This window comes from Caloenas nicobarica, chromosome 5 (assembly GCF_036013445.1).
Source record: "Caloenas nicobarica isolate bCalNic1 chromosome 5, bCalNic1.hap1, whole genome shotgun sequence".
NCBI lineage: Eukaryota > Metazoa > Chordata > Aves > Columbiformes > Columbidae > Caloenas > Caloenas nicobarica.
This window is the reverse complement of record NC_088249.1, coordinates 8,491,925-8,512,644: the sequence shown is the minus strand read 5'-3', so window position 1 is coordinate 8,512,644 and position 20,720 is coordinate 8,491,925. Positions and strand designations below refer to the sequence as shown.

The 20,720-nt window shown below is 43.0% G+C and overlaps 1 protein-coding gene across 1 annotated transcript; it reads left to right on the top strand.

Annotated features, from left to right (window-relative positions):
- The first annotated feature begins 9,629 nt into the window (after positions 1 to 9,629).
- CLBA1 (clathrin binding box of aftiphilin containing 1) lies at positions 9,630 to 20,254 on the top strand. Its single transcript, XM_065636382.1, has 6 exons — positions 9,630 to 9,695; positions 10,826 to 11,503; positions 14,927 to 15,075; positions 16,584 to 16,713; positions 17,997 to 18,107; positions 19,505 to 20,254. Exons 2-6 carry the CDS (start codon positions 11,045 to 11,047, stop codon positions 19,670 to 19,672), a joined length of 1,017 nt encoding a protein of 338 aa, XP_065492454.1. The 5' UTR covers positions 9,630 to 9,695; positions 10,826 to 11,044; the 3' UTR covers positions 19,673 to 20,254.
- Positions 20,255 to 20,720: the final 466 nt, after the last annotated feature.

Genomic DNA, 20,720 nt, shown 5'->3' with positions numbered 1-20,720 from the left:
TGCTGTCATAGCCCTTCATGAAGATGTCAAATGGCCCTTACTTACTGGAGCTTGCGTTAACTGGAACTAAATTTAGCCCAGTATTTCTATGTTGAAAGATGCTGTATATAAATTCAACATGAATACATTAAAATTTAAACAAGGCAAAGATCTAATTACTAAAGCTACCCCACTATATTCAGTTCAGTCCGCTCTCTATTCAGAATATTTTTGCCAACCGGCTTTTCCATATAAATTAAGTATAGAAGCCTTGGTATTATTATTTCAAAAGAGAGGATCCAGTCTTTTTCCCACTTATAGCTAATGAACTGATTTCACTGGCTGTAAGGAGAATAACATCAGGTGTTAGCTATAAACTCAAAAATCTGAAGTTTTCAAGTCACCTTATTCTGCAAGGTTCTACTCCTAAACAGCATCTAAAGCATCAATAGCTTATAAGTAGTAAGCAACTGGTGAACTGACAGACAGGCAAGTATATATTTAAGTATTTTATAAAATATAATATCTCAGTAAAATTACTTTTAAAGAGGGTTTTAGTTAACAAAATGTCTTTTCTTGACATCTTCATATCCAAATAACTCATGTTTTTCCCTGACCATCCATATCCATATAAGTCATGTCCGTATTCAAGCTAATAATAAATTTGTGCCCTTTTATAAAATATTCAAAACTGGAAAATTAAGATAAAGTGTGACCAAACTTCTGAACAAGAGCTTTTTAAAAAAAAAAAAAACAAACCAAAACTATTGGTGTGACTGTGCCTCTAACAGTTATATTTTGCTGCATTATTAATTTACACGAACTGCATGCTTCGATGTTGTCTGAATCAAACAGCCTTCTACTGCAACTGTTCAATGTAACGTGTGCAGCATAATTCTCATCGCTAATTGCAGCCTTATGGTATTATTTTGCAGAGTCCCGCTAATCTCATTTACAATAGCAAAAGAAGCCTAGAACAGCTGCTAGTAGGTGTGTGCTAAGCCTTTTCTGCTCGTTTTCTGTGCGTGTGTTTTGTTTTGTTCTGTTTCTTTTTTGTTTGTTTGTTTTGGAGGCTGTGTGTTTGTTTTTACCAGAAATAGAAATTAATACGATCTCAACGATAAAATGCATTTGGGGAGAGTTTGGTTCTAGATCCAAGCTCTGCATTTCCAGGCCAGACCCAGTTGCCTCAGCGGACGTTTCCTGCTTTTACAGCTGATTTGTTTTGCTCTCGGAAATGTGACCTCCGCAATGGAGCAATATAAACCACTAAACAAAACACATGCTGCCCTCTTCCAGCTTTAGCTGTGATAGCATCGTTAGCAGAGGAGGAACTGGTTGTGCACTCTCGCCTGCCCTCTTTTGATCTTCGCTATAAACTGTCCAGCCTTACCCTGATGGTGCTGCACATGGGGCTGGAGAGCTGCCTCCTTTCCCCACCCAGCTCCTGACTATTACCTCTACCCTTGTGGATTTAACCAGTTTTCTCATTTCAAAAATGGCTGTGTTGTGATCTATGCAGCTGTATTGAGTTTAGCACTCGCAGTATAGACAAAATGAGGTTCAAGCCTGCCTTCTTACCAACTGCATGCTGCAAAGAGCATCTGGAAATATGGCTCAAGGAGGTGGTTGAACGAGGCTTCAATGCAGCCTGTATCCTGTGTGCACACTTCTAAAACACTCGAGGGAGTGTGGTGCACACGTATTTTTAGCTGTGATGGGGGGGGAAAGACAAGTGGAGTGCACACAAAGGATGCTTGCAGCGATGGTGGGAGGGAAGAGCGTGTTCCTGCTGCCCCTCCAGCCACACAGCTGCTGCGGCTCCACCAGCTGCCGTCTGTCCCCTGTGCTGCTGTCCGTCCCCTGCGCTGCCGTCCATCTGTCCCCTGCGCTGTCATCTGTCCCCTGCGCTGCTGTCTGTCCCCGTGCTGCCGTGACCCCTCGGATACACATTCTCAGCTCACCCGGCGATGAGACACACGTGTCCAACCTCAAGGCTGAGTGAGGGGTCCCAGAGAGCACGTTCCCAGCTCCCAGGGGTAAGAGCAGGCACAGCAAGGGTTTGAGAGGTCAGCTGGCAGTTTACCTCAGGTTCAGAAATTGTCACCTATTTTCTTCAGTAGCCAAACCTCTTGCCTGTTGTCTGCACCACATCCACACTGCTTTACCGGAGTGGTGGCACCATGCGGCAGGAAAGGCAGGTGGCTGCCTCACATGCACATGCAAAACTCACATAAATTCTGCCCTTTTGCCATTTAATTCCATGTTTTTATTTTCTGGCAAGGGTGGCATGTATTTTTCATTCATACTGCAGTGCTACACTTTAATCAATAAAATGACATCTTTACTGATTATTGATTTCATTTCACAGAATTTGGGACATGGAGACATTCACCAAGCACTTGGTGTCTTCTTTTGGGGACAGATAACTTAATCTGTCTCTAATTCTGTTTTCCCCTGTGCAAAGCACAATGGTGACCACTACTCCACCTACCTTGAAGCCCTTGTGAAGCTCACTTGGAGAATGAAGAAGCAAGATTTTTGTAGTTAAAGAGCTATGAAGATGCTAATTATTACGATTCAATGTGCTTTCAAATGCTGCTTGAAGTGGAGACTCGAGCTTATAAAAATATTTTCATGCTAATGCTCTATTTGATTTTTTTTTTCCTAGAGATTTGTTAAGTGTCAAGTGCTATGACTTAGAATTAAAGCACAACACTTCTAATGGAGTGTCTGACCTTTCAACAACCCCACTGAACAGCACCAACGAAATTTCCAGGCAAGCTAATTAATCCACTGGTACAGCACCAGCCGCATGTACCTCTAGCAGCTTAACTCTCAGCCAAGAGGATGAAATCCTCCTACCCTCCCCACACCCACATCTCACTAACAATAATGGATTTGGGATCTAATCAGGCATTAAAACAGAGGATTAGAGAGCTGCAAATTGCAGCGATCGTGACTCCGTTTACAGTGCATGCGGGGGACTGGCAAAAATTACAAGGCACGCTTTCAGTAAATAATGTCTGTGTACCTGGAAAACCCATGTGGGCAGCAGAGACTGTTGGACTTATACTCAGTATATGTATATGACAATTTTGAATGATTGGCAGAAAAAACAATGCAGAACAGTAGCTTAATGGGAAATTGTAATAGAGCAAGGAGCAGGTATAGGTAGGTGACTGGGAAGCACCAATTACAATTCAACTGTGGTACCACACGTTACTGGCAGACATTTAAACAAGCACTTTTTGGAAGATGTGGGAAGTATAGCATCCTTCTACAAGCTCTAGCAGGTCCAGGGAGTGTGGGGCCCACTTCCACCTGTTTTCAGAAGATGCACCGTAAGGAGAAGATATACTCCTACTTCTTCTGTTTTGGCTACACTCAGGGCAAGGAGAGATTTAAGCAGAAGAAGAAAACAGCGGTAAGAAAAGCAGGAGTTGGAGATTTCAGAGCACAAGACATAGTAATTGTCTGCCTTGAGGATTCTTGCTGGGTGGATCATGAGAAGCAAGACCTTTAGAAGGCCGGTGTCTATGCCCACAGTAGCAAATATTTTGATGCAATAAGACTGTCTCTCGGGAGACAGGACTGGCACAACAGTCCCTGGAAGGTGAGGACTCCCTCCTCTGTTTTCTGCTGCAGACCTGCCTGCAGCACGCGTGTTTGCAGAGCAGCTTGGTGGCTCTGGAGAGAGATGCTGTTGTGCGACCATGTCACCTCTCCAGAGCCTTTGTTTCTGAGCAGCCAGTCTGGCATCTGGAACAGCTGTCAGCCCTGCTGAGTGCAGGAAGGAGTCGATTTACCATATTTGTTATCCACACACATGACAATGTTTGTTGCACGGCTGTGAGGCAAAGTCATCCATATGGGGTCAGGACTGGGCAGGCAGTTTCTGATCGTTGCTGATAGTTTCACCTAGCTGCTATGTGGATGATTTCTCCTGCATCTCGTAGGTGAATCGTTTTCAGAGGGGTGCCAGCTCTCCTAGGCAGTCCGGTAATATTTATCACTTCCCTGAAGATCTGAGCCCAAACCTATAATTCCATCAGCAGCTTTGTGTCCCTCCTGACAAGCAACACGTATAGAAAAGCAGTACACTTACTGCGTTGGAAACAGGACAATGCATATGGGGTGCTGACACCAGCAATGGGGAGGAAGAGGTAAAAAAGGTGTCTTACAGTATGACCTCCAAAGGATCTCCTGTGGGATCCAAGAACAGGAACCCTAGAGCCATGTCAAAGCATTGTTGTTTCTCCAGGTTCGCCACTGCAGTGACAGAGACCAGTCGAGCAGCTGCTGCCACGTTGTGCTCACACGGTAGGTGCATGCCTGCCATGCTCTCAGTGAGTGTGATGGGACTTCAAGAGGATCAGCTTGATTCTCCCGAAATCTATGGACTGATGCTTGCCAGTGCTCTGATACCAAGAGCAGTCATGAGGTTATCAGCCTCCTGCCTCTGTCACCAAATTATTTTGCTACCTGGGAAACCTTTGTCCCCGTCATGTCTCTCTCGTGGAATAACAAGCATAGTCACTTACATAAGGGGCCAAAGTCTCAACTCTCTGAGTTTTGAGGAGGTAAAAGGCAGAAGAGTCAGCAAATGACTAGTAAGAAAAAGATCTGATAAAAGAAATTAGAGGTTCAGAGAGTGGGATTGACAACAGAAGGGAAAGCAGATGAAGACAGGAAAGGATTTCAAACCAGAAGTGACAGTGGATGATGGAGTGGTGGCAAAGAGTTGAAGGTTGGGAGATGCTGGCAAACAGGAAGGTGTCTATGGCACTTGGCCCTTTACATATAGCACATGAACCACTTCAGGATGTTCTGGGAGCTCTGAATGGTTTGAGAGTCTTCTTTTGGCACAAGTGCTACGTAACATGCTGGAGGGTCTTAAAATAGTGCTGCCCTCATATGGATTTAGAAGACGATGTTTCCATGAAGTGCCAGAGTGGGATGGCATTTCACTGCCTTTCCCCAGAAGACATCTAGTTTGTCCTCCCCAAAAATCACTCTGAGAACCAGACTAGCCTGAGAAGCGAATGCGAGCTTTGCTTCAAAACCACACTCCTGGGCTAGACAAAAGCACTAAAGACAGCCACTGCACCCAGGGCAGGCATGTCTCTGGCACATCTAGCTTTTTTTGAAAGACAGATCATGACTCCCTTATCTTCCACACCTGAGAGCCTGAGGGGGACCTAAAGTATACCTTAGTTCTCCTGGCAAAGGATGCTGCCTTTTCTATGGGTAAGTCTTTCTACACCGTCACCCCATCAATGCCGGGGTCCTGCGAAACGGCTTTTCTGTGGTCAGCGCATAAAACAGGTGGTCTAATACCTTTTTAATGCAGCGTGTGGAGGGGATGAATTCCTTCCCCTGCTTAAGAGGACAAACAGCACCGAGCGTTCGAGAGAGACAAGGGAGAGCTGCCATCTGCTGTTGGAAAGGTCCTGGTTCATCTTCGAGCCCAGGCGCTGCTCACTGCTGCGGGGCACCCGGGGATGCTCCCATCCCGCCGTGTCAGCACACAGAGCCGTATTTCACAGGGGGTCCAGGGAATCTGCGCCCGTCGTGTGCTGGGAACAAGTGAAATTCGACCTGAAGTGCTGCTGTTCTCATCTCTAACTCAGGAAAAAGCCAAAGGATTTTACTGTCAGCCTGAAACACCCACACCAACAGCAAAGCGAGGCTGGAAGGTACAGTAGAACTCACTGTTTCATGGAATAACCCACCACATTTTTAAATTTAAACCACAGCTAGCCAATTAAATCAGTATTTAGACCTGATATCTGCAATGGTTTTCAAAAAGCTGAGCGCTCGTTACTATTTAAATGAAAGAACCGCTGATGTCCTGCGCTTCTAAAATCTGAATACTTATGGTGAGAAAAAAATTTTAACGACCTCCTGAAAAGGCCACTCATTTAATGAAAAGTCGATTTCGGTAGTCAAAACTCTCTATTAGCTTCTGAAGACCTGTTCACTCTTACTTTCCAAATGTCATTTTAAGCTGGTTTAGCTAAATGTAACTTGTACTTTTTTAAAAAAGAAAAGACATCCAAATATTCAATATGAATTAAAGAAAATATTTCAGTCATTTAAATAGCAAGTTAATTTTGTTGAATGCTTCAATTAAGACCAAACCAAAACAAAAACCTGAAATTTCTGCATACAAACGTACTGCTTGTTTATAGTTTTGTCCAAGAAAGAAAATTAATGAAGAAAAGAGTCATCCATACCACCCTGGTCATTTACAGGGGAACCACAAAGTTCAATAATTCAGGACCAGATCTTTCACAAACAAAAATTCGTATTACAGCACTGTGGTGCCAATTTGCTCTGAAAACAAATACTTTTCAGTTATTCTGTTGAGTTTTTCATTGCAAATTGGTATTTTTCCGAAGGACAAATGAAAAAAAGAATAATTCTATAGTATTTGTATAAAATTCAATTTTCCAGTAGGAATGGTGGCAGGAGCAGTAAGAGTAGCTGAAGATCAGTGTTTAGTTGATTCAGCTGTTTGCATTGGTTAATTTTTGAGTAGTGAGGTTCTGTTCTAGTAGCTGCATACACTTAAGTGTCTAAATATAAGCTTATAATCCACATTCGAAGCTTTCGGCATATTCACCTTTTAAATAAAGACTGGGTTCATTTTTAAAAATAAAAGTGATAGTTTAAAAAGAAATTATTGATTTAATGCAGTAAAACAGACAAAATCCTAAGACTTAGCCTCCAAACAGATAATATGAATTTTGTACCCAATTTGAAACCACTTTGCTTTGAAACTGGGTCCATCTTTTTAAAATACCCTGTACTTCAGAATGGAAAACTATTAATCCAGCTGTGATGATGCTTTTAACTTAAGCCAGTCACTCTACGAGAGAGTGTCATTTAAAACACAAATTAAGGATGTCATCAGCAGCTGGGCTGAGCCAAGAGAAGTGAATTCAGACGAGAGCAGGTGAAATCCACTTTGCAGGGCAGCTGACTCCTCCTGATCAGAAATCCTGCCCAAAACACAGCAGTGCAGTTTGTTCTTGGGGTGATTCTGTGGGTTTTCAGCTGTGTTTGCCTGAGAGGGGAGGCAGCAGGAGGTACATCCAGCCGATGCTGCAGCCGATTGCTTTCTCTGCAGGGACTCAGGGTTAGCGACTGGTTTTCCCAAGGTGGGTTTTAAGGTGTGCTGGAGAGAGAAATAAACATCGTAATGTGGCAAGTCCTTAATAAAGTTACTGATGTTACTCAGGGAAGAAGGCACCACAGTTTCTTCTGTTCCTACACTGAGTTTTCTAGGGTCAGCGGCAGCTTCTGATGCTCACCAGCTCTCCTATCGCTCCACTGCTGCAAACACACCTTGGATTTTGCAGGGCAGAGGCAGGTTTGGAAAACCCACACACCCCTTCCCCTCTGGATGCAAAGCATGGTACAAACAGGAGCATCTCAGCTTCTGTGTGGTCTGTTTGTAGCTTTTTCCTTTGGGAAGACACAGGGGAAAACATAAAGCCATGCAAAACAATCTCGGTAGATGAAAAAATGCTGAGCTGCCTTCAAAACCGAAAAGAGAGTTGCAAGCCCAAAGGTCCCCACCGTACAAACTTACTGCAACGTGAGATGGTGACGCTATCGCAACAAGTGTCAGACACTTTGGGCTGAGTCACAGTCTCACTGGGCTGGTCGGATATCCTCAGCTGCAGCCTGCCGCGGGATGGCCACGGAGGAGAAGGAACTGCTCCAAAGCAGAAAGAAAACAAATTTAGAAAATCTTTCAGAGGCCTGCTGATAAAGTTTCTTTGGCTCTGCATCTGGGTGTCACTCCCAAATTGAGCCTCTCACCCTCAGATAAAACACTAGAACATGGAATGAGAGTCAGATGTGTGGGAGTGCACGTATCTGTGCCTAGGCTGGAAAACGTGTACTGTAATGCCTAGAAAATGCTTTTTACCTTGGGACTTGCTCCAGAAAAACCTTTTTGCGTGCTTTTACAACTGTCCCCTGTTGCTTGGGACCACAGAATCACAGAATGTCAGGGATTGGAAGGGACCTCAAAAGCTCATCCAGTCCAATCCCCCTGCCAGAGCAGGAACACCCAGATGAGGTTACACAGGAGGCGTCCAGGCGGGTTTGAATGTCTCCAGAGAAGGAGACTCCACAACTTCCCTGGGCAGCCTGTTCCAGTGCTCTGTCACCCTGACTGAGAAGAAGTTTCTTCTCAAATTTAAGTGGAACATCTTGTGTTCACACCGCCCAGGTGTGAAACCCAGACCTGAGGAGGGGAAGACTGAGGAATTTTCTTTGTGCCCTTCTCTCTGCCACCCAGCTGTGGGAGCAGCCAGCCTCGGGCACGCCACCTGCGGCCACCTCTGCTCCTCAGGAGATGGGCGAGAAGACACGGTCACCTCAGGCCGCAGGGTGACCTGTGACAGCAGACGGACCCGCAGCTTCTGCCTTTACCTCCTACAATGGGAGGATCCAGTCCCAGCCTCAGCCCCCTGATGGGGCAAAAAGAAGGGGAGAGGAAGAGGAGATCCTGAGAGACTGTCACTGGCCCATTCCTACCATTTTATCATGAGATTATACTACTGGGTGGATTGATTGTTCCTCTTCTTAAGTCCACGTCCTGGAAATTTGTGATGATGTGAGGATTTTAGTTATTCTCAAACCAAACATGAACCACCACCATCAAACTATAAGTCCTTAGCCTGCCAGCTCACAGAAAGAAGCTGGAAAAATGGGAATACTTTTCTTTTTCCCATCATGATCTTAAAATCAATCTCTTTCTGGAGAGCAGGAGTTGGCTTTTGGATCTAAAACAGTGGGGTGGTTTTAACCCAAGGGAGATGAAGGCGAAGCCAATTGCAATGACGGAGGTGCAGGGGCAAGGTTGGTGAACTGGGGAAGTATTTGTCAAAACAGAGAAACAGGAGAGAACGAGGATGTCCTCCAGGACACCGCCTGACTTGGGGATCGTCCCACTGTACTCGGCACTGGTGAGGCCCCACCTTGAATCCTGTGTTCAGTTTTGGGCCCCTCGCTGCAGGAAGGACACTGAGGTGCTGGAGAGAGCACAGAGGAGGGTGATGAAGCTGGTGAGGGGTCTGGAGAACAAGTCTGACGAGGAGTAGCTGAGGGAGCTGGGGCTGTTTAACCTGGAGAACAGGAGGCTGAGGGGAGACCTGATCGCTGTCTGCAACTGCCTGAAAGGAGGGTGTAGCATAGAGGGTGTTGGGCTCTTCTCCCAAGTAGCAAGTGATAGGGAAGAGAAAATGGCCTCAGGTTGTGCTGGGGAAGGTTTAGATTTGATATTAGGAAAAATTTTACATGGAAAGTCACCATCCCTGGAGGTGTTCAAAGGACGTGTAGACGAGGTTCTTAGGGACACGGTTTAGCGCTAGGGTTAGGTTATGGTTGGACCCGATCCTGAGGGTCTCTTCCAACTGAAATGATGCTGTGATTCTGTGATTCTAGGGGCTGAGGCTCCCCCGGCCCTGGCCGCTCCCCTGGGCAGGCCCGGGCGCTGCGGATCGTCTCCCTCCCGCCCGGGGGCAGCGCCCCGGCTGAGCGGCTGCGGGGGCTCCGCTCCGCCCGCCCCGCCGCCCCGTCCCGCACAGCGGGCACCCCCGCGGCCCCGCCCCGGCCGGTAACGCCCCGCGGCCCCGCCCCTGCCGACCTGCCGGCGCGGCCGGGCCCGGGGCGCTGGCCGGGGCGCAGGACGGGCGGTAAGGCTGCTCCGCACGGGCCCCGCGCTGCCGCAGCGGCCGGCGCCGCTCGGTGCCCCCGCAGCAGGGGGAGATGGGGCACGGCCGCGGTTCCCCGCGCCGCCGGGGGCTGTGGAGCTGGGCGGCTCGCCGTGCCCCCCGCCTGCCGCCTCCTCCTCCTCCTCCCCGGGGGCGGGCAGGTGCCGGTGCCCGGTCGCCGCGGGGCTCGGCGGTGGGAAGGGCGGGTGGAGGAGCCGCTTCCCCCGGGTGAAGCGCTGGCGGCTGCGGGTCGGGGACGGGCTCTCACCCGTCGGGGCTTCCCCCGTCCTGCCCCGCCCGGGGGAGAGGGGTCCCGGGGTGGGGTTCGGCGGCAGCAGCCCCGCCGTGCCCCCGTGTCCCGCTGGCCCCTCCTGAGCACACCGGCCGCTCCTGTGCCGCCTTCGAGGTGACCCTGGGGAGCGCAACCCGAGATTCGTTCGGTTTGTTGAGCGCAGAACGTGTCTAGTAGCGGCCAGTCTTTCCAGAAGCGGTTTTGCTGTAGCTCCTAACCCGCTCCCCGAAACAGACAGCTTGCATCTTGACGAGATGTGGTTGAGCTAAAGTGATAAATGCAATATTGCCCGTATAATTTACAGATGCCAGACTCAACTTACTAAATCTGCCTTAATTGCTTAAACAGTTGGAAGCACTGTATTTTTCACAGGATTAAACGGCCAGTTCCTGTGTTGCTGCAAGTCACACTCACCGCTTCAGGAATCTTTCGGACAGGGAAAGCCCACACAAACAACAGAAGCAGTGTTTGAGCATATGCGAGATGGATGAAACACATAGTTATAGAAAATATATAATGTGTTGGAATATTGTTTATAATTATTTAGGCTTGTGTCCTGTACGCTCAGTACTCAATACCCCAGAACTTCTGTTAAATATTTTTTGAGGGTTGTTCACTGATTTAATGGCAATCTTGTGATGTGGGCAGATAGTTATGTGTAAATTTTAAATAATTTTCCCTGCAGCAATTTTCAGTTGTATAATACTGGAATGTGTTTATTTTAGCCTGAGCATTCTTTCTCCTACCTTATCAGCTATCTTTCTTTATTCCTACGCAGCCCTTATCACAGAAGTATTTATTTACAATTCTTTCTTTGCAGACTAATATCCTACATAGAGAGTGAGACTGAATAACATGCACAGGCTGATTACTGGAGGAGACACTGAAGGTCATCCTGTTTTTATTTAGCAGTGTTATTATAATTTGAGGTGAAATGATTAATTTGCTTCTGTTTTGGAAATATTCAGATTTCTAATGCAACTGAACTCCATTAGCCTTTTTTGCAGTACGGATTCCAACAAATAAATTTTTCTTAAAGATGCAGAACCTGTCACCGGTAGAAAATCTTGCTAATACAGAAACATCTCACTGGATGTCTCTAAAAGACCTAGCAGTTGAAGTAGGCAGGGCGTCTCTTGATGGAAGTGACTGTAACTTGAATGAAAGGACAAATAATGAAGAAATTACTAATCTTGAAGTAATGCAGCAAAGCTTCCCTGTAGTAAACAGCAAAGGGAGAAGTTGTGAGGGCTTTTCTGAGAGCAGTTATGGTACCTCAGAACCCAGTGGTTCCTGGGGTGATTTTGAAAGCTTCAGGGAGTCCTTAGACAAATCAGAGAGATTTGGTTACAATCTTGATGTTTTGGGGAAGTCAACGAAAGCTTCTGGAGGTGACAGGGACTTGAGCCGTGGATGTTGCAGTGCTTCTGCTGGACACTTTCATCCTGAGCCGCCTCTACACGGTGGGACACAGGAGGTCTCGGGCTCTCGCAATGAGGTACGTGTCAATAGTAAACCAAAGACCAAACGTGTTTGTGTTACTGCTTCCTACAGCTCAAGATTTGTATCTGAATGTCTTCTCTGTAGAGGATAAGGCTGTACAGGGAGAGAAACCGTCAGGCTACTCTGCAGCTAACTCAAGTGGAACAGAAGTGACTTTTTTACAGTGTTTGACAAATACTTAAGTTATCCTGCTGGAAAGCTTTAAAGAATGTTAATGTGCTACTTTGCTTCTAGACACTAGAATTCAGTAAGCATGTAGAAATGATGAACTTCGCCCTGGAGCACATGCAATTCAAAAGCTAGACAAGAATGAGCGTAGGAAACAAAAAAATTGCGAAGGTGGGTAGCAAAAAAGGGGGGACGAAAATTCTATGACTTGCCTGCAAGCTTATTGAAATAAACCAACATGAAATTGAGTTAGAAATTGGCAATAACAATAACTTTTGTTATTTAGTATACTGCCTGAATAACCCAACAGTTTTTCTGGAATTTAGATTGAGTGTGGGTAGAAGTTAATTATGCAAATAAATGAATAGAAATAATTAGATATCATTTATTTTCTAGCATAGGATGTTACATTATCTCATGATATGTTGGAACTAATAATTTGAATAAATACTAAGTTATATAATGTTTCCTTATCAACTCAAAAATGGTTCAGTTTCGGGGTTACACTTTGCAATTAATACATTTCAGTGTTTACCAAACACCAAAAATGCATTCACAGAGTGAAGCAAAGCAACAGTAGGAAAATAAGAATGTACGAATACAAAACACCCTCATTCTTACTGCTTTTGTCCTAGGTAAAAACACTGGGGGGGAAAAAAAAAGAGCAATTGACTAAGACCTCCACAGGGTTAATCAGTAGCAGTAATAGCTTACTGCTTGTAGTCAGTTGAGTTTTAGTCTGCATAGGGAACAGAGGGTTTTCTGGAGACAGAAAACTTCCTTGCCTGGAAGCTTTACCTGGTGCAGAGGTGTTCCTAGGGAAAGCACAAGATGTGTGTGGGGTAAGCTGTCCAGCACTGATAGAGATCACAAGTTACCTTGTTACTGGTGTGTGTAAACAGAGAATTTAAATTGTTCCTACTGCTGGAAATTGGGAACAAGAAGTCTTGTGTTGAAAAAATAGTGTAATGACAGGAGCTGAAATAGAATATAGCAGATTGTTTGGTTTCTTTCCAAAAGCAGTAATCTTAATCTTGCTGAAGCTTTCGCTTTATTTTTGCATTTATTAAAGGCAAAAGGAAATGTTCAGTATGAGCTGAGTAAGTTAACCCTGCCTAGAGTTTCAAGTTGTCTTATGTCAGAGCAGAGAAACAGCTGCAGAGCTGTTTGAGATTTCTTTGGGTGTAGAACACACTTGTAGCTTGTCCATCATCCCTGTGCCTTTTGTATTGTTTGAGATGACAAACTACTCAGGCTGGGGCTCTGTCCTCTGTGTAGTCAACTGAAAGAAGTCCAGGTATAGGTTGGAGGGGACCTCTAGAGATCAGCTAAGGTCGGAGGTCTGACCTTCAATACCTAATGTTTCTGTTAATTAGACAATTTCAGTCTGGAGCAGAATCATGTGTTTTAAGATTAAAACAATCACTGATTTCCTTGTAGTAGCTTGATACGTTGCCTACATGATTGAATAACTTTAAGGAGTTTTCATGTGTTCCTTAAATACTGGCCACTGTAAGAGGGACTAGTGCACTTGCTTAAGCACTAGAGTATTCTGATATAATAGGATATAGAGGATTTATTCAAAAAGCATGGACGTGAAATTTGTGCATTCATATTTTCATAATCAGTACAAATAGAAATACACCCAAATTTTGCTTAGAAACACCCACTGAAGTGGACAGTAATAAAGGTAATTTAAAAAAAAAAAAATCTTGCATTTTTCCTGAAAGTTGGGCTTTTCATCTGGCTTGGCTAAACTGTGAGCCAGTGACTTGTGTGCATGTTGGAGAATTGTCACAGGCTCTCAGAAGATCTGATAAACATAGTCTGTTACTTTCCTCCACTGACACTTGTGTGACTGTGATTTCCACCCCCCTAAAAGCCCAGAGCAGCTGTCTGACTTTCCCTTAGCTCTTGTCCCATGTAGAGCTTCGTACCTACTTGGAAGTTTTTTTTCCTTGACTGTGACTCTCCATGTATGCTTTAGCAAATGTGCTTGCACAGAATTCTGCTTCTCAAACATACAGTATATAGTATCCCTGTTGTAAGTTAAGTCTACTGAAATAATTTAGAAATCGATTTAAAGTATTATGACGCTTTGGGCAAGATTCAAAGGGTTTTACCTGGGAGTCTTTGAATGTCCCAGCAGTTGCCCTTCAGGACAGGCCTGTGCTTCAGGAAGGAGCTGCATGGGGCAGAAATTCTATTTCTAGGATACTCAGAAGTACAGAAGCCTTCTACCAGCTCTGTTGATTTTGCCCGTTAGATTAAATCCATACTCTCTTAGTATTCACCGCACTTGTCTGATTTCAGTGTAATGAAACTGGAAATAGCTCAGTTTATTTCAGCTATTTGAATTACAATTAAATGAACCTGTCAAAATATGAAGTATCCATACTGATGTTTTTCAGATTAAGTTGTTGATTGCTAGGCAAAAAACCCCAAACTGACTGGTTTCATTCTCTGGTATTCCCATAACATTGCTGTTCCTAGTTCACAGTCCCTCTGCAGGGTCTTGAAGTCAATGAAGTGCTTTGATTTAGAAAATTGCAGCAACTCCTTCTTTGAAGGAATAAAAGGAGAAAGTTTCTGGACCAGATGGCATGATAATGTCCCTTTAGGATAGGATGTAAATTATGCCCATTCTTCCTTGTATATGTATTTCTTAGTCTTCAGATAACACTATTACTTCCAGGAGGCCTGTTTGGGCCACTCATGTGCCTATGTTCAGTCCTCCAAACCTCCTCCTCATCACTGCTAGAGGAGGAAAAGGTACATAAATCTGACTCTGATATTTAACATAGACTGGAAAAAGTTTGGTGCGGATGCAAGGTTATGGAGATACTGGCCCCAGCTTTCATGCAGACTTCTACAGTTACCAATAAATATTTGCACTGTGTTATTTAGCAGTTATGTTACTTTTGGCTGAATTAGGTGTGTTTGAATTGATGTATACATCTGGTTTGAGCTGGGCTGAATTAGTTGAGCAGAAGGAGTCTTGACTGCTGGGAAGGGAGAGACTAAGGTTCATCAGAAACTCTTGGCCTCTTGCTTTTCCTCCTTTAATTCTAGGTAAATACTTGAAAGGCTGAACCGTAGGGTTAGTCCCTCTGTGCCATTAATAGTAATACAAATTTTGAAAATGGTTGATGACACAATCTCTGGAAACATTGTAGTGTTTCAACGAGGTCCTTCATGAACTATGGGGATGGTCTGTATAATGCATGTAATAAAACTCTGTTTTTTCTAGGAAAACCACAGCTATGAGGATATATTTAAGTTGGGCTTTCCAGAAGTCTTTGTATCACAGTCCAGACAGAGCATAAGAAGCTTGGATCAAGTACTTAATACAAATAATGAAGATGTTGGGATTCCTGAACTTATGGAGAATCAACTTTGGTAATGAGTTTACATCAACGGTTTAAAAACAAACCAAACAAACCCACAAAACAGTTCCTCCGGAATTGTACTATTTCATAATTTTAAAATCAGTGATATTTGCAGATGAACTTAATAATCTTTTTAATCACTATGCTCTTTCAGCATATAGATCGTACAAATTTTGTATTGTGTTGTTAAAGGAAATGGATTGCGTTTTAGCCATCGGAAAACAAGGAAGGGAGTACATCAAAATTACAAATTCCTGCTTTGGGTTTTTCCTGCTGTTGGTGTGCCTTCTGATGACTAAGCCTGTGGAATGCCAGAACACCCAACAGGCAGCCTGTTCTTCCTGTTCGCTTGTCCTTTCTGTACAACACGTCCGACTTATTTCGCCATCATCTGAGGCAGAAGCGTTGCTGCCGCTTCTGCTGACAACCCACTCACTTTATTTTCTCCCTCCCCAATTTTCCCAGGTGGTAACTTCTCCTCATGTTTAACCAGATGTGCTTCAGAACCTGTGGTGCATCTGGCTCCTTTCCTGGGGTTATGTTAATAGCAATTAGTATCATTAGCTTAGCTTTCTCTTAAGACAGCTTTAACACTTGTTACATGTTTTTGAAGGACCAGCAGCTTCTGAGCAGTACTGTGGGTACTGAGCTGTATCGTTGTTATTTTTGCATACATCTGAGGCTTTGTGTCTAGAAAGCTGGGTCAGACCATAGTTTGGAAATGTCATAAGAACCACAACAAATGTAGTTAAAACATCGAATGTGGGCATCCTTTCAGCAAGTTCCGTGCATATGCATGATGTTACAATCAGCCTCAAACTCGTGGAGAAATACAGTAAATATGCGAAAGGGACTGCAATATTATTGCAGAGTACCAACTAAAGACACAAAAGCCCTGATACACTGTGGTGAATAACTAAGATTAATGATAACGGCATCCTGTTTTGAGCAAAAAGCAACTGGATTTAAATGGGATGAGCGCAATGTAAGAACCCAAAGTACTATGCAGAGGGAACTCTCTAATTCTCACTGTTTCAGCAGCGTGTGCCTTTGGCTGGTTTCATAGCACTGACATGTCCAGAGCAGATGCGAGTCACCACCTGAGCAGCAGCTGCTGCAGGGGGGACACACGAGTGATGGGAAGGAGAAAGGTTTGAGAGACAGAAGATGCAAAATGCAGAATCAATAGGGCCGCACTCTACCCACATTTCACAGGAGCAATTGAATAATCCGAGCTGTTGGCATGTAACAATCTCTGAAATATTCTTCTAATGCACTTCTTATCTGAGCAGCCCAGACATGCGGTTATGTTGACTTGCTGTTTCCGTTAATTGTCATGATGGCTTATTAGTACATTGGGTTGATAATATGAATGAATGTAGAAATAGTCTTTAAGATAAGTTGCCATTTAGATCAAGGTAAGCTACTACACAACTATATGTAGTGAAGATATATGTTATATACATCTACTGGATACTTTGTACTCCTTGTAACCTCAGATAGCGTTTTCTTTCCTAGCATTGATTCTGAAAACATATGGAGAACACTTAGAGACTTTGATAATACCCCCAGCTTAAGACATCCCTGGAGTAAATCTCATTGCCAAGAAAACCTCTTGAGTGTTCTTGGAATAGATGCAAATCAAAAGGTAACTGAACAACAGTTTGCTGGTATGCCAGTATAAACACTTGATTATGAATCTGATTTTCTGTAAGCTATACATGCAGGTGCACGAGGAACGAGATCCGGGTGAGTCATAAGCTTTTTTACAGAGAGCCTTTTAAAATGATAATCTAGTATTTTCTCATCATTATATGTAAGTAACGATGAAATTGTGTAGGATCAAATTTTGATCGTCTTTACATTGAAGTCTCCGTTAATGTAGCACCCTGTTGTGTTAGGTGGTACATTCAGCTTTAGTATAGATGTAGATGTAGCTTTCAGACGTGTGTGCAGTAAGATGGTTTTCTTTTTTGCTCAGAGCATGATAAAATTGTTAGCTTCTAATATCTTTCCACTAAGTGAAAACCAAATTTGAATCAGAGAGGCTGTTAAAGTAATTACTGGATGTTTTTACTGTATATGAACTAAAAGCGTGTTCCACTTCCCTTTTCCTGAGATTATTCTGGTTTTGAGAGGCTTAAGGGATGGGAGTATGTTTTAAATTGAATCGAGAACAAGCCAACAGTACTGAAAGATGTCAAAAAGAAACGTCACTGTCTAATCTCTTGTTTTGAGAAGATAAAGGTGTGAGGGATGGTTTAGTATTCAACCTGGTTATTTAGCTGAGGTGAATTGGTCACATGTGGTTTTCAGAAATAACTGCTTCAATTGCTAATTTGGTTGCTGAAGCATGGGGTAGGTTCTGTGTTCGATTTTCATTTTATGGACGTATTCGACCTTTCATGCAAGTTATATACAAACAGAATGACAGTTCTGAAGGTATAGCAGCTATTCTGCACTTGAAAGTCACTTTTATAGAGCTGTCACTGAACAGGAGAGAAAGAGAGACATTTCTCCAACACAGTTAAACTCCCCTTCTGTTCCTTTCTTGCCCATAAATACACCAGCATTAAATCAATGCCCTGGCAGCTCAAACTTATGGCATTACTTCTTTTCTGTTACTGGAAAATTGTATTGCTTTTAATAGCACTGATGAAGATGTATGTCTCAGCTATTCTCTGGCATATGTTAAGGCTAATTTTAATTGGAAATAGCTTTTTTATTTATTTATTGTAAGTCACAATTAGATCCATGTATGCAGAACTTGTTTTGGCATAGAATTGTTTTAATGCAATGGGGCCAAATGATAGATGAAAGTACAGCTTCAGAAAGTAAAATTCAGTGGTTAGTGTTATTTGAGGGAAACTTATTTTTAGGTTTGAGATGAGATAGAAATTCACAAAGATAATGTAAATTATGTTTTATTAGGACTTTTTGGAGAGCCAGGATGACTTTTTTGAAGAACCGAATGTTAAAAATAATGACTTCAGATCTGATGGATTCAGTATTAATGACTGCAAAGCACTGATCCAGACCAAGGTAAGAATTGCTCTGAAGTAGGTAAAATACTTCAGAGAACCACCGAGTGTATTTCACATGTTCCTCTGTGCTGTAGCCAGCTGTTCTAGCATATGTCCTAATGTTAATGGTTTGGTCCTGATATGATTGTTTGAATGAGGAGTTGGGTTTTGCTCTTTGAGACCTGTATGACAGCTTTAGAGAAGGGGAATGCTGAAATGTAAGGTTATTAATTATATAAGCTGGACTGTCGGTCAAATTACTTATTGGTCGAGGGAGAGGAGCGATATATAAAATCACGATACTCTAATGACAAAGGAAAATTAGCATGTCTGTAGAGGAATCAACGTGTTGATCACTGAGAATGACGATTGTAACTCACTCCTAAAATATACGGTAAGGGAGACATTAGAGAAGAAATTGCATTCAAACTTGCATTTCAAATATTCAGAATAATTCAGATTTAGTTTGTTCACTCAAGGAGAAAAAGGAGCTCCTTAAGGAGGCAGGCGGAATTGATGTTATAATGACAAGGATTTGAGTACATTACTGTTTTTAAGCTGTATTATGAAACAGAGAATGAAACGGAAAGACTTTGTTGTTAGTTTATGTCTTTGCTCAAACAGGCCTTAATATGCTCCATTTCTTTCTTGCTAAAGCGATGTAAGTTAGAAGGAAAGTTCTGTCATTTCCTATTGCTTTAAAAAAATCAGTCATGTTCTGTTTTTAATGAAGCATTTTGGGTGAATATTCTTAACACTCATTCCCTTCCTCAGTGGAGAACAGACTTGAGCAACTTGTTGCTGTGGACATGCATAGTTTGAGGCACGCTTCATTGCTGTTTTATTCTATTTACTACATTGGACACTGAATACGTATATATACTGTTCTGGGAACCTCATATGTAAGAGATGTTAGGTGAGAGAATTCAGAGAGAAACCCAGAAAAGACTGGCCAGTTTATTACTTCATAATTCAGTTCTGCTTTCTTAAATGAGTACATGGGGGTGGGATCACAGTAGCTGACATGTACTTGCAAATTTGTAAAATATCGAGACAGGGTTTAGGCAAAAGAGAAGTGGTTCAAGGTAGATGAAGGAGTAAAAATAAAACGAATCATGATATAAAGTTAAGGTAAATTGACAATTTGTTTTCTGGAGTAGCCTCTGAAAGAACAAGCCCTGCAGACTGGTATCTTGAATTAAAGCTCAGTATGAAATACATGTTGCCAGCCTTAACTTGGAAGTTAAATTATATAGTGCGGTCTTTTCCATTTACCTTCCTAGTTATGTCAGGTTTTTTAAACTTCGTATGCTATTTTTTTAATGAAATCTGTGTAAAACTTATATTGAAATTTGCTAAGTATTTCACTTACCGTAGAATGGAAAAATATTAACTTAGATTTTCTTCTTCACTCAGCTGTCTGTATCACCAGATTCCAGACATGGTCATCCTTTCACCTGTAACCTCTTTTTGAAAACCTCATCGTCAAATGGAAACATGCAATATATAACAATCCCAAGGAAGAAGCACATTTTCACTACAGATAACCTAAAAATGAAATTTTTCAGTAGTGATATTTGTTGAACCAAACACACTTTATTTTTTTTTCCTTTTTGAACTGAATGCAATTTATTATACACTTTGTTACTGGCTTGGTACTATAGACTACACAGGTTTTTTAGGAAAGTGACATATTACTATATATGAGGTACCTAAAGCCGCATTAGTAGAAGGTATTTATCCTATTTAGTTGTGAAGTCAAAAGTGTAATTTTGTCCTGCATTTTGCTGCAGTCTCATGTCTCTTAACAGCAAATCCAGCTGCGATCACACTTCAAAGAGGGTCCAGTGGACTATTCTGAAGCACTGACCTTTCAGGCCTTAATGCCTCTTTGATCGAAAACCTTGTTTCCCTGCCAAAATCTAACCACACCTCAGGTGTGCTGTGAATGTGCCTTGTCACCATCTCTCCTCATTCTTGGTCCAGTTTGGACAGCTGAGATCTGTAACTTTGCCGCTGCTGAACATAATGAGAGGAACCTTCTATGTCTGGTGGCTTTCACTGGGGTTTGGGAAAACAAAACTGTTTTAACTTCTGGCTGGTGAAGCCTGCTGTGGTGATATGGGTAGAGTCAGTGAAATGTTTTGTTCTGACATTGGTTTCTAAATAAACCACCTCTCTGAAGCTGGTTGTAACGGGACTTCTTGGATTCATTCAGCTGCCAAACGCTTCCACCACGCATAACCATGCTTGTTAAAGCTGAAGGGCGGCGTGGTTCAGCACTCGTACTGCACAATGCTGCACATTGCTGCCTTTTTAAAATTTTATATCAACTATGTTGCCAATCCTCCTGCATGCTTGAGTGCCACAGGAGATGCACTTCACCATCATTCATTTAATCCATGGTTTGTCCTTTCCAACTGCAGCAGCTTTATTTATTCATTGGTAATAACTTTTAAGCAAGTCACCAATCCATTTACTGCTTGGGCCATTCTGAATGTGAGAATTGTATGTGGCTTTTTATTTTGAAGAGTTGCCAGGCACTGCCACTGACATTTTGTGTGTTAAAAGCAGGGAACAAACTTTGATAGTCCCTTACTAATTCAGTTAATTCATTATGTGCCTATTTTGT